Here is a 13600-nt window from a genome sequence, read left to right on the forward strand (position 1 = left end):
GTCAGGAGGATGGAGCCAGGCTTTTCTCAGTGACATCCAGTGACAGGATAAGGGCAATGGGTACAAGCTGGAACAGAAGAGGTTCCACATTAATGCTGGAAAAAAAACTTCTTCATGGTGAGGGTCACAGAATACTGGAACGGGCTGCCAGAGAGGTGGTGGGGTCTCCCTCTCTGGAGACATTCAAAACCTGCCTGGACGCATTCCTGTGTGACCTAACCTAGGTGTTCCCAGCAGGGGGATTAGATTAGATGAGCTTTTGAGGTTTCTTCCAATCCCTGACATTTGGTGACTCTGTGATTCTGTAACTGGTATGGAGAAGAGACAGCAGCTATTAAAATGAAGAATTGGTTAAAAAAAAAAGTACTGTTTATTTATTAATTAATTTATTTATGTATTTTTAATAAATAATACAAATTTTAAGATGATCTTCCCTTTTTTCTCTTTTCTCTTTTCTCTTTTCTCTTTTCTCTTTTCTCTTTTCTCTTTTCTCTTTTTCTCTTTTTCTCTTCTCTGCCTTTTCCCTTCGCTCTTCTATCGGCTCCACCGTTGTAGACAAAACTCTCTTATTCTCCTCCACATCTCGCTAGAAAAAGGAGAGTCACAAGTTGTGACTAGGAAATTTGTGTGTTTCCTCCCGGGAAGCATTCCTCCTTACTTCCTCTGACAGAGGCAAGCTACAACTGGGGCTGCACCAACAGCAAAGGCAGGAGTGCTGATACCTGTCTGTGGGCCCAAGCAGCCGGGAGAAGTTGTCAATCATGACCTCTTTGTGGCAGCGGATGAGGATGACCACCGCCTGGCACAGGAAGGGCATGAACGTGCTCTGCTGCGCGGATGATGTGCAGCTGCGCAGGATGTGGAGGATTGGTAGCACCTGAAAGAAGAAGGGCAGAAAGAATGACTTGCTGCATCCTGGACTCTGCAAGGCCTAACGATGGACATTCAGCACATGAGCAGTGCCTGCTCCCTTGACACGCTGCCAAGGCCTAAGCCTAAATTGCACGCCAGCCACTCTGTCCAAGCCCTGGCTCTGCACTCAGGCTGTGCTTCTTTAGCACAAGAGGCAAACGGCACAAGGTGTAGTGCAACAGCCAGCGAAAGTCCAAGAGAGCTGGAAGAAAGTCTCTTACGTCCCGACAGATGTCCTTCCCGTACATCTGCAGAAAGGTGATCATCCACTTCCCAGCTGCACGCACGCGCATTCCCCTGCCTTTCCGCAAGGTCTCCTTGATGGCCATCAGGAAGTCAACGGTGCGTTCCAGGGGGAAGTTGCTGCACACCATCTGCAGAGAAAAGAGAAGCAGGAGAGATCGCATCACTGCTCTGCGGCAGCTCTTCAAAACAGAAAGCAGTCTTGAGGGCGTTCTTAGCTCAGCAGCTTGCCGCTCATTCAGGGGCAATCACAAGGCTCCTGCTCTCCTACCCTGCTATTTATACGGAAGGCAGTTGAGCCTTCTCTCAGCTGCTCCACCCATGCTGTTTGCTTACATGCAAAGCCTACCTCCCAGCAGCCACAGTCACACACACACACAGACACACCATGGAATCAGCTCCTTGCACGGGGGGCCTGAAGGGCAGACATAGCTCAGAGCCTCCTGCTACTTGCTGAGAAAAGCGGTCTCAGGGTGACAGCTGATTTCGGAAATGGTATGAAAGGCTGGGGACAGCCTAGGGTCGTGCAGAAGCCTATGCACTGAGATGCCACCACCCCTTTTTGGGTCCACTTACCCTTGCCAGTTTGGATGAGGTCTGGAGCTGAGCAGCGGTGCTGCAGTCATTCAGCCCCTCACACAGGCTCCCAGTGTCTCCTGTCTCGATGACTCTGTTGGCCGCCTTGGCTGGAAAGAGCACGGGGGAAAAGGGAAGTCATGCTTCTGGAAACGGAACTGCTTTCCATGGGGGAGAGACTGAGGACAGGGTGGGGACAAGAAGAGAGCTGTGCACAGTGCCTCTCCCTCCTGTAAGCAGGGCCCAGCCTGTGGGGCTCTGGTAGCGCTGCGGAGGAGAGCACAGGGCTGGTGCATCCCGCTCTACTCACCTTGGATTCGCAGAAGGGAGCTCAGGCAGGTGGCGGCCAACTGGCGGGATGTGGGCATGGGGTCACACGTCAGCGGAGCCAGCAATCCCACCAAGGAGCCAAAGGACTCACAGGCATCTCCTGTCTGCAGGGATGAGAGGCAGGAACAAAGCTGTAGGCAGCCCCAGCTCTCCCTAGCTTCTCCTGCCCGTGCCTTCCCCATGCCAGCATGCACAGCTGCGCGCAGCTCGCCTTCCAGCTCAGGGGCACTGGGGAGGGAGCAGGGAGCATGCAGTGGGGCTCTTTACTCACCGGAAGCCCTTCACAAGCAGCCAGCAGCTGGGAGCAGGTCTGCAGGGCCCTGTTACGCTCCCACATGTTGTTTGAGGTCAGTGATCTCTGCAGAACCTGAAGCAGAGCATCCATCTCACCATGCACATTTTTCCCTTCCTGCCATCCCTCTCCCTGTCCCTCTTTTCCCAACAGTTTCCCTCAGGTCCTGCCCTGTGGCTCCACGTGGACCCCCGCCTCACTGTGCGCTGACACTGCTGCTCCCATTTTCTGCAGATACTGCTGCCTCCTAACCCAGGAGCTTTTCCTCGGCTGTGCCCTGCCAGGGGCTGGCTCCTGCCTTTCCCCCTGCAGAGCCCATTTCTCTGCCCATTTCTCAGCTCGCAGCGAGCTGGCCTGTTAGCAGGAGATTTCTCCCCCTTCGATCATACTCTCAGTCCCCAGATCTCTGTCCCTGCTATCAACGGGCACCATGCTTCCTCCCTTGCCCCACACGTACTCACCTGGACTATGTTCTGGAAGAATCCCCGGGTGGTCTCTGTCTCAAGCAGGACCACCATGAGCCGGCCCAGAGCTTTCAACGATGTCTGCAGAAGCTGAAAGCAGGAGAGGGGATTGAGGTGTGGCATCACGGCTGCTGCCGGAGCATAGGCCGTGTGTGCTGAGGTAGGGCTGTAATGCAGAGGTGGCCGGGAAAGTTACGGCAGCTTACCTGCAGGTACTGTGCTGCTTGCTGTGACTTCTTGATCTTCAGCATCATCTCTGCTGAAGGATGTGACACAATGTTCTTGCAGCACAGAGCCAACATTTCACGTGCATCCTTGCTTCCTAAAGAGGGCTTCAGCTTGCTGACAAGAGGAACAAAAGGAAGAGAAAGCAGAAAGGGCCTTTACCACTGCTCTCCAGACTGGTGCAGACAAGGTCTGAGATTCTCCCAATCAACAGCTGCAAAGCCAACACCCCCAGCCCGTGCTGCTGAGCACTGTCTTCAGTTCCAGCAGCGCCCGCCTCCTCCCTGGCAGCAGTGAACCACCTCCCGCTCTGAAGGGAAGAAGGCCCCAGGTCTCCCTTCTCTTCCTCGCCTGGGGACAGCAGTACCAGGCCTTTCTCCCTGCCCAGAATCTCAGCTTCACTGCCCACAACAGCCCAGCCGTCTCTCCTGTAGATGCAGGTCCTTACACCCTCCCCCCTCCAGGCCTTCAGAAGCTACCCTAAAGGGGGACCACCATCTGCCTTGCAAGCCTAGAGGCTCCCACCCTTACCTCAACTGCTCCAGGGCCAGAATCACCTTGAGGGGCACTGGGGAGACAGGGGTGCCCAGGTAATACTTCTTCAGCAAGTCCTGCAAGTACCAGAGAAATGTTGTCAACGTGGGCAAGGGCCACAAGAGAGCTCTTCTGCCTGGCCCACAGACAGAAACAACTGCCACACACCAGCCCCATCGTTCCCACATTTCCCATGGAAGCATTGCAGGATGCAGCAGCTCCACAGCTGGTGGACCTAGCCCACTGCCCAACCGCTGCCTGCCAGCACCCAAGGTCCCCACCAGCTGGAGACGTGTGGCTGAGGGAGACCTGCATGGTTCCAGGGATGGGAGCCTCGTGGCACAGCCCGGAACTCCTCTGCAGAGAGCCCTGGCTCTGGGCACTCACCATCAGGATCTCCAGCAGCTTGCTCTTCAAGGAGGGGTTAAAGAAGACGGAGCCACCCACAGCATGGACAGCAGAGCTGAAATCAGTGATGCTCTGCACCAGCGCGAGCTTGTTCTGCAAGTCCTGAGGCCCAAGAGAGAAGAACATTCTTTGAACGGTGGGAAGGGCCAGGGGCTGTCAAGGGGACACATGGGGCAACGCTAAGGGAAGGGCTTGGATCTTCATCTGGGCACAAACCGTTCCCCAAGGGACCTTTGGAAAGAGAAGGCCCATCTCAGCATCCCCCCACGTGGAAGGGCTGCCGCTGGGCGCTCTGACACCCTGGCAGACTTCAAGCTCTCACCTGGCAGCTGCAGCTGTACAGCAGCAGGATGTTGCCCACAATGTCTCCCTCCAGGCGGGCGAGCAGCTGCTCCTTGGAGGCTCGCAGTGCCAAGCTGCCATGGGCGAGGATGAGAGCGCTGCGTGTAGCCTGAGCTCTCGCGCTGTCCAGCTCCGTCTGTGTGAGCAGAAATGCCTTGAGACACTCGCTCAGCAGCCCCCAGTGCCCTGCGGTGCACCTGGGCTCCCAGGGCAGGAGCTGCTGTGAAAATAAGGCAGAAGAATGCCAAGATGGGAACCCGTAGCACTTTACCTTCTTGCGCCTGGAAATCCTCCCATTGCGGCCTTTGCACAGCCTGGACGCAAACACGGTGAGTGTGTCCAGGACTGTGTGGAAGTTGCTGTCAGCAGCAAGGCTGACAAGAGAGATCATTCCCTGCACAAAAGAACGAGGGGCAGTTGGCGCAGGCCTGAACCTGCTGGCGCGGCCAGCCACAGTGGCCGGGCTGGTCCTTGCCTGGGGGAAATGGCAGCACTGAGGAGATGGAAAGGCCCGGAGCAGGGCCAGGAGAAGCCCTCTGCCTCAGGGACAGAGCAGGGATGCTCACAGAGTTGAAGGAGAAGAGAGCTCACCTGGACCTCAGATGGCTCCTCTGCATTGCATTCCTCCAGGCGCTGCAGCAGCTTCTCCTGGACATGGAGGACTTCCTTACAAGCTCCCAGAACGGCACCCAGAGCCTTGTAGAGGAAGGTCTGTGTGGGAAGGGAAGGAATAAGCTGGGATGTGGCAGCAGCCTGACCTCACGGGAGAGGGCTAGATGGGAAGGACCCACATTCCCTGGGAGTCGCTGAGAGCAGCTGTGGAGCAGAGCTGTAGCCAGCCCCAGGCAGTTTGCAGGGAACCGCCCTGTGAGGGCACAGGCCGTGGAAGCAGCATGAGCTGCCCGTGGGGGCAGAGCACCAGCCTCAGCCCCAGCCCCAGTTGGGCACTGCTGATTAGAGCCGCGGGGAACTCACCTTTTCTGCAGAGCTGCTGGCAGAGCTGCTCAGCCGCCGGCTCAGCTCGCAGCTCAGGGCCTTGGTCCAGGCCTCGTCCTCCACGACGTCCAGCGATGCCCTCAGGAACTGTTGGAGAACAGGAGAAGCCAATGTTCCCTTGCCCTTTGCCTCTTCCCGCGTTCCCAAGTCACTGCAGCCTTCTGGGCAGAGCTGCCTGGAAGAACAGCCCCTCTCCCAGCTCCCCCCAGCATTCCCTCCATTAAAGCCACCTACTGCTCCTCTCCTAAGACCCCCCCTTGGGCTTGGGACAAAGAGGAAGAGGCAGCGCTGCAAAGGCGAGCAGCTGCTCCACAGCAGCTTTTGAGAGGCTGTTCCTGTCCCGTGGTGGCTCGTATGGGAGCGGGGCTCCTTGTGGCAGGCAGGCAAGCATTTCTCTGCACCATGTCTCTCCACAGTGCTGTACCTTTAGCAGACGGTGCTCCCACTCTTCAGAGTTCGGGAAGCTCTCATCTTTCCCTGCACAGCAACAAGAAGCAAAAGAGCGCTGCTTGGAATCAAGCCACAAAAGAAGAGCTGCACCCAACCGGGCTTGGCTTGGGCACTCGCCCACTCTACCTCTCCCTCCCCACCAGCATTTTACCTTCAAGGCGCTGCAGCAGCAGGGGGATCTCAGCAGCCCACTTGGCCCCCACAGCTCTGTGGATCTTGCTGTGGAGGTTTTGCAGGAGCAGCAAGGCAGCGGCTTGGAGTTCGCTGCCTGCAACAGGGCTCCCTGCCACCACCTGAGCGAGAGCAAGGAGAAACAGGGTCACTTCTGCTGCAAGAGAAGTGGCTTCCCCAGGAGGAAAGCAGCTTGGCTCTGCTCTAATGGGCAAGGAGCAGCCAGCAGCATTGCCCATGACATTGCAAGCTAGGAAGAGAACGGCATCCCCAGGAGTGAGGCAGGTGCTGGCACGCTCGGCCATGCTGCTTCCTCCTCGGGGCTTGTGGCATCAGCGTCAGGAGCATCTACTTACCAGCAGACGTGCCAGCAGTGTCTGGGGAGTCAGCAGTGGGCCTGCGAGGAGAAAGAAGTGCTGAGTAAGACTCCAAGACACTCTGTGCCCTGCCACGTGCACCTCTGCTCTCCCTTCTGGGTGCTAACATGGGTCAGCAGAGCTCACGGGGGAGCTTCTGCTCCTACCTTGAAACATGGAGCTGAGGAAGTGGGGATCCAGATCTTCCATGTCCCGCACCGTCAGCTCCCCTCTCTTGGCCAGGGCTTGGACGCAGCGGGAGACCGGGATCAGCATGCCGGTGTACTGGGCTGGCACCACGTACAGCAGCAGCCTTGGCCACAGGAGCTGTAGGGAACGAGGCAGTTGAGCATGTCAGCATTCCTGTCTCCACTCGGAGATAGAGAGGACTCTGAATTTCCGAGTCTTGTGTCCTTCAGAGCACGCTGGAGGACAGACCTGAGGTGTTGGAAGGGGACGAGGAACACGTGGTGCAAAGGCAAGGAGTGGCAGCAGGGCAGAGCGTGACTTACTTTGGAGATCCCTCTTGCAGAGACATCCAGTGACCCCAGGATGTTGATGCACAGCTCTTGGAGAGCTCCCTCTTCCTGGGCTTCCTGGGTGGAAAGGTCTCCGGCTGCCTGCACAGTGGTGTTGAAACACTGGTTACTCTCAGTACTCAGGAGCCTCTCAGGAGGCTCAGGTGTGGCCCCGGTAACGGTGCTTTTTTGCCAGCCTATGAGCTGCACAGGTCTTCCAAAGGAAGATGCTGCCCACTGTCCTTACCCTTCTTCCCGTGGTGCGGCTGAACTCCCTGAAGATGTGCCCCACCACATCCCAGGCTGAGCAGCTCCAGGCGTTAGCGCTGAGCAGATCCTCAGTGAAGTGCAGCACGGCCCTCCTCACCTGCCAGGGGTCAATTGTGGGTTTGATTTTCCTGCTCAGAAGGCCAAGGGAAGCCACCTGCTCATCAGGTGCCCTTTGGGCATGAGCAGAGATGACAAAAGCAGAGGAGAAGAGGTGAGGGCCAGGCCTTAGCACCAGGCTGTGCACTTTCCGTGCACAGCACAGGGACCTGCTCGCTCCACTCTGCCTGCTCTCCTGACAGGAGCCATCGTGACCATGTGGTCGATGCCCCAGCACATCCCTGGTCACCCCAGCCCTGCCGTATTGGCAGAAGCATCACCCCCCTGACAGTGCTTTCCTTTCCCCAAACAACTCACCCGGGTCCTGGGGTCACTGCACACACGCTGCACAGCCTCTGTAATCTGCGGCAGCTTCTCTGTCATAGCAGGCTCTGCAAGAGATGCACAGAAGCATGCGTGGAGGCACAACTCAGATGGCAAAAGGGATCCCTGGAAGTCCCGACCCGTGGTACTGACCATCAGAGCGAGCCAGAGCACCGAGCAGACCCAGGGCTGCCACGCATCCAGCCTCCCACTCATTGCCCAGCTGCGACTGCAGAAACAGGACCGTTTCCTCTGGGCAGATTCGGGCTGCAGGAAGGAAATGCCATGCTGTGTTAGTGAGCAATTCGTGCCCATTCGTGAGGTGAGAGAGAGATGTATTGGCCAGAGCACCGGCAAGCATCGCCAGAGCTCCTCTCCTTACCCTGCAGCAGGATGCAGCGGGTCAGCTCTGCTCTGTCAGCCTCGCTGTGCTGCTTGGCGTCATCAGAGAGCTGTGGGAACAAAGTCCGTTTGAGAAAATCACATGAGCATTGAGGATGGAAAAGACACTGTGCTGCCAGCTCCTGTCTCCCTTGACACTCTCAGGAGGAGGACACACAGACAAAACTAAGCCTGCCCCACAGGCATGCAGGAGCTAAGGCTGAGCAGCCATCAGAGGCTCAGAGCTTTGCAGTCCTCCTGAGGCTTAGCCAAGAGGGAAACTGCTGTGCACACCAGGATAGGCTCCCCTTACCTGATAGAACACGGCACTGGTGACGGCCAGAAACTTGTCCTTAGGGATGACAGACTGAACTCCCGGCGAGGCCTCCAGGAACATATGAAGGCTCTGCAAGAGACCAGCAGAGGAAGAAAGGGCTGAAGCCACATCTAGCCACTTGGGAGCAGAGCAGAGGAACTGTTTCCCAGTGGTTTGTCCGCTGGGAGAAGCTCTCACACAAGCGTTCTTGTTTGTCCGTCCCCCCCAGCAGCACCAAGAGAGGCTCTCTGCTCTTAGCTGAGCCTTGGGGCTTGGGCATCATTTGCAGGCATTTCCCACCCACAACCCTCTTCTCGCCCATCAGATTCAGGAGCCCCCATGGTGGTGGTGAAGCCTCCCATCCCCAGGAGATGGGCACCAGTGACTCTTGGCTTCCTCCTGGCTCCTGTCCACATTGTTCCTTCCTTGACTGAAGAGCTCAGCAAGCCTCAGACTTCCCTTGAGCACCTGTTCCTTCTTTCTCCAAGGACTGCCCACCTCCTCCCTGCAGCCCCCTGACCCCTTGTGGCACTTGCACGGGCCCCATGTCCACAGCAAGCCCTGTGCAACATCTTACCTTGGCCACCCTGCAGGTGTCTTGCATCTCCTGACGCGGGTGCACGAGGTAGAGGAGCTGCTCCCAGACATGCTGTCGGGGCAGCTCCTCTTGCAGGAGGACAGTCATCATGGCAGTCACAGCCCCGAGAACGGCCTGTCTGTCCTGGAGAGGGATGGCAGAGGCCCAGCATCAAAGACTGAAGGTCTGCCCTTCCTACAGAGAGGGCTTTCTTTTTCCATTCCCCTTCCCTACAGCCCTGTGCCCAGCAGGACATGGGCTCGCTCTCCCTGGGCAGGCAGGTTCTCCCCATACCCTCATCCCCAGCTCTCCCTGCCACAGTGCTGTGACTTGTGACTGCTCCCTGGCAGGGAGATCCAGCCCCAAGCACAGAGCCAGTTTGGGGCCCTTTGCAGAGCCAGCCCACACCCTCTCGACACCCCTGTGCTCTCAGCCTGCTGGGCACAGACAGAGCTGCCAACATGGATGCCCCAGCTGCCATCCCCGGCTGGGAATGCAGCAGTGCTCACCTCTTCCTCCTTGCAGTCCTGCCAGTTGCTGACCACAAAGAAGAAGAGCTCATGAAGATTCTCATACATTTGTTCTTTCTCTGTGGCAGGCCAGGGGCTGTGCTTTCCAGAGGACAAGTGAATCTTGACGCCATCCATCCACTGTTTCACAACTGAAAACAAACAAACAAACAAACAAACAAACAAACAAACAAATGAGTAATTAATTGTAGAAAACAACAACAACAACACAACAAAACAAAAGAATAGAAAAGGCAGCCTGTGAGATTCTGCAGCAGGGTGAGGTGCAAGTGCTGTGCCCAGCCCCCCTGCCCTGACGCCGGCACTCACCAGCACAAGCAGTGCGCAGGGTCTGGCCGCTCCTCACCCGGCCCACCACATTGCACAGGCCGGCCAGCATCAGCCACACAAAGGAGATGCACTGTGGAGCTGCAGAGAGGAAGGAGAAGGGCACGGTCAGAGCCTCAGCAGGGAGGGAGGAGAGGCTGCAGAGCCCTGCACCCCCCAGCTCTATGCAGATCATGCGCAAGGGGAGAGACCCTTCTCCCTAGTTGTTATAGATGTCAGGAGGCTGAGGGCACTCTACCGTAGATGCTGAAGAGTTTGCTCAGGGTGACGAGCACAAACTCCTTGCACATCTCCCGTGTGGCCTTCAGGTGGCCCTGGAGCTCGGCCATCACCATGGAGAAGTGAGTCCGGGCCAGAGCCACCAGGACATTGCTGGCAGCCACTCTCACGCTGTCCGTCACGCCCTGGAAAAGAGTCACTGGTGGCACACGGCACAGGAGGCTGCCCAAGGCCTTCCCTTGCAAGGGCCAAGCCAGCGCCGTCTGCCAGCAGAACACCAGCACGGGCAGGCAGCTCCCTTTGCCTTCGGGAGTGACCGCTCACCTGGGCTGCTGTCAGGTCCTGGGACACCTCAGCCAGCAGCCGGTTCACCACTCCGCACGGCGGGCGGCTGTCCTCTTCCCCCAGGACGTGCTCCAGCTCGCAGTACGCCTGCTCTCGGTCACCCTGGGGACAGGGATAGGTCAAGTTTTGCTTTGCCCTTGTTCCTGGGGAGCCGCCTGCTGCCGCCCATCGCTATGCGGATGTGCTGCCGGGGCCTGGCACCCACGGGACAAGAACCGGGGCAAGGACCGATGGTTGGACGTCCCCAGCTCACCTCCTGGTCTTGCAGGCGCTGCAGCAGTAAAGTCACGGCACAGGTGGGGACAGGGCTTTCCACCCTGCCTCTCTCCCCGCGACGTGTGCGTCCGGGCATGCAGCCCACACAGGCAAAGAGACCTGGAAGGAAAGAGCAGAGCAGCTGCCGCCGGTGTTGCTTGGAGCCAGGGCCGAGCATGCAGCCAGCTCTGGGAGGAACACTCCTCCAGCCCCACAGCGCGGGGTGGGCTGCGCTGGCACATGCGTGGTTGGTGGGGAGAGGGGAGAGAGCCTTCCCCTGGCTGGGGTACTGGGGAAAGCACAGTGGGCGGCTGCACTCAGCAGAGCAAGGACAGTGCTGCTGGCACGTCCTAAAGAGACACTGGAGGCACACACGTGCTCGGGCAGCACCACGGTGTCCAGAGAGGTGGAGGGACCTCACCTCGAAGGGCTCTCAGCCGCTCCATCACAGCAGGATGCCTCCAGACAGATACAACGCTCTCTCTGGGTTCACTTCCTGCGCGTCCCACAAGCGGACTGAGCCACCGCTCCCACCGCTGCCACAGGGGTGAAAGCCACAACTGTGACATCACAGCAAGGAGCGTCACCTCACAGAGCATGACATGCCCTGGGCTGGGTCCTGGGATCCTGTGATGGTGCCTGTTTTCTGTGCTGGTACCTGTTCATGTAAAGGCTGAAGGCAGCTTAGAATAAACAGATCCGTTTGTTTATATTCATTGTGTGGCACAAAGTGAATCTAGGATGAACAGTGGAAACATTTTTCATGTCTTACATTACAATAACATCAGAAGTCCCCCGTAACACACACACTTTTTTTTTCCCTGAAACATGTGAATATTAAATTGATATCAGTCACAACCTTGAAGTGATTTTCCAAAAGTTGTGATTTGTGTGACTGAAACGGAAACCATGAGGCAACTGCAGCTGTGGTATGAATTTATGAAGATAGTTCTCAGATGAATTCCAGTATGTTTTATATTGTCTTAAACGTTCAATACAAATGCTCTCAGGAATACCTCGTATTGGGAAAGAATCCAACTCAGGAACAAATGTCGTGATTTTAGATCACTCTTCAGTTGCAAACAAATCACTAGCTATTGACGTGTTTTCCATCTTGCATTTAACAATCAGCATAGGTATGATTACCCAGAGGAAAGCAATAACACGTAGCAGTAATAGGAACTATACTGTATGAAATCATGGAATGAAATTTATCTTTACAGTGTCTGTTTAATTGAGATTCTATATATACCACTTCAGAAAGCAGTACAAAACATTCATTTCTCCAGTCAAACTGGAATTTGTCCTTATGTACTGCATTATTGCTGACAAACAAGACACAGTGCAACAAAACTGCAACTATGGAAACATTTGAATGTGTGTTTACTTCTCTTGATTGAGACTTATTATAAAATTCTAAAATGAAAGCTGGTGGAGACTATTGATTATGCGGAATATAGAACCTGATTTCATAACCATATACGGAGTGTTAGGAAAAAAGCAGGCAATAGCATCAAATACGATCTTCATTTTGACAGGTGACAGGACGAGGGGAAATGGCGTCAAGTTGGGTTAAGCACTGGAATAGGCTCCCCAGGGAGGTGGTTGAGTCAGCATCCCTGGATGTGTTCACAAACCATTTGGATGTGGTGCTCAGGGACACCATTTAGCAGAGGGTTGTTGGAGTTCGGGCAGTATGGTCAGGTTGTGGTTGGACTCGATGATCTTTAAGGTCTTTTCCAACCTGAGCGATTCTATCATTCTATGACTCAGTGATTCTCTATAGGTGTAATTCTGCAAAAGCAATCTTTCCTATAAAATTCACTTTTCACTGTTGAACTTCTATTTGCATCTCAGAGACAGTAACACACGTTGCACAATACTACTGAGACAGAGGGTATCAGTTTGTGTGTATAACATTTCTGCCTCAAATCAACAGAGTCCATGATAACTATTTGTTCGTGTAACAAATCAGACACAGCTGAAGATTTTAAGACACAACTGAAGATTTTAAGCAGTTCTGTGTCTGCATTTAATGACAGAAATGTGACAACTCTCTTTGTGTCTGATATCACAGTTTTTAATTGTATCAGATCAAGGTTTCTTTTGCCATTTAATTTCAGCCTAACAGCATAATAGTGTTCATAGAACATCCCTCACATCTCTCAATGCTACTGAATCAGCAGAGGCACAGGCTAGAAGAATGTTACTTTTTTTTGTTGTTTTCCTTAAATTGACATTGAAAAACAGTATATAATATAGCATATTAAAGTGTAACACTCAGCTTTACAGTCTTTCTTCCCTCCCCACCCACTCGACATTTTCCTCTTTAATAAGAATATCTATTTCTTTCTGATGGAGATTCTCCTCCTTACAACATTTTCACTTCAGAGAAGAAAATGCTCTGAAGTAGCAAGGAAGTCCATAAAAAAAAGCAAGCTGAAAATTACATAAGGTTGATGTGAGATACACAGTGCTGGTCCTTGCCATTGTAACAGTGTGTATCCTCCCCAACAGTGCTACAGAATGCTTATCTGTGCATGCTGGAAGTCAGGTGTGTGCAGCATGTGCTCTTTGAGCACTCCCTGGGGAAGCTATGACACTGAGTCGTACTGTGTGGGGATTATTAATCAGAATGCTTCTGACAGAAGTCACTTCAATTGAAAACCATCAAATTACTAATATCTGAATAATGGCCATCTCATTTTATATCCCTATTCTCCTCAGTATCTACTTGCAGCTCCCACACTTAAACCTTTACTCTCTGAGATTTAGCCTGCACATGTCTGTGTTTCCTCCTGATATGAAGAGTAGCTGATGGAACTGGGATCACTGGGATTATCACTCTCCACAACTGCCTGAAAGGAGCTTGTGGTGAGGTGGGGGTTGGTCTCTTCTCCCATACAACTAGCAATACAGGAGGGAATGGCCTCAAGTTTCACTTGGGGAGGTTTGGGTTGGGTATTAGGAAAAATTTATTCTCTGAAAAAGTAGCCAGGCACTGGGACGGGTGGCTTGGGTAAGTGGTTGAGTCAGTGTTCCTGGAGATGTTCAAGGAAATTTAGATGCACTTACAGACATGATTTAGTGGGGAAATACTGGTGGTTTGATGGTTGCATTTGATCACCCTGGAGGTCTTTTCC

The 13600-nt window shown here is 54.4% G+C and overlaps 1 protein-coding gene across 1 annotated transcript; it reads right to left on the reverse strand.

Annotated features, from left to right (window-relative positions):
* Positions 1 to 534: 534 nt before the first annotated feature.
* LOC306957762 (maestro heat-like repeat-containing protein family member 2B) lies at positions 535 to 12778 on the reverse strand (the record flags this gene model as incomplete). The annotated part of the gene is given in 33 exon segments (XM_079549074.1): positions 535 to 586; positions 723 to 877; positions 1134 to 1286; positions 1732 to 1841; positions 2042 to 2165; positions 2333 to 2428; positions 2815 to 2907; positions 3024 to 3159; positions 3574 to 3653; positions 3964 to 4086; positions 4307 to 4462; positions 4598 to 4720; positions 4918 to 5037; positions 5302 to 5409; positions 5747 to 5799; positions 5924 to 6065; positions 6300 to 6340; positions 6467 to 6626; positions 6812 to 6919; positions 7065 to 7184; positions 7502 to 7575; positions 7661 to 7774; positions 7890 to 7959; positions 8202 to 8294; positions 8782 to 8925; positions 9291 to 9442; positions 9621 to 9719; positions 9877 to 10042; positions 10182 to 10304; positions 10456 to 10577; positions 10879 to 10969; positions 10971 to 11017; positions 12772 to 12778. Coding segments are annotated over 33 exon segments (3555 nt in total).
* Positions 12779 to 13600: the final 822 nt, after the last annotated feature.

Source organism: Tetrao urogallus (assembly GCF_951394365.1).
Source record: "Tetrao urogallus genome assembly, chromosome: 1".
NCBI classification, from domain to species: Eukaryota; Metazoa; Chordata; class Aves; order Galliformes; family Phasianidae; genus Tetrao; species Tetrao urogallus.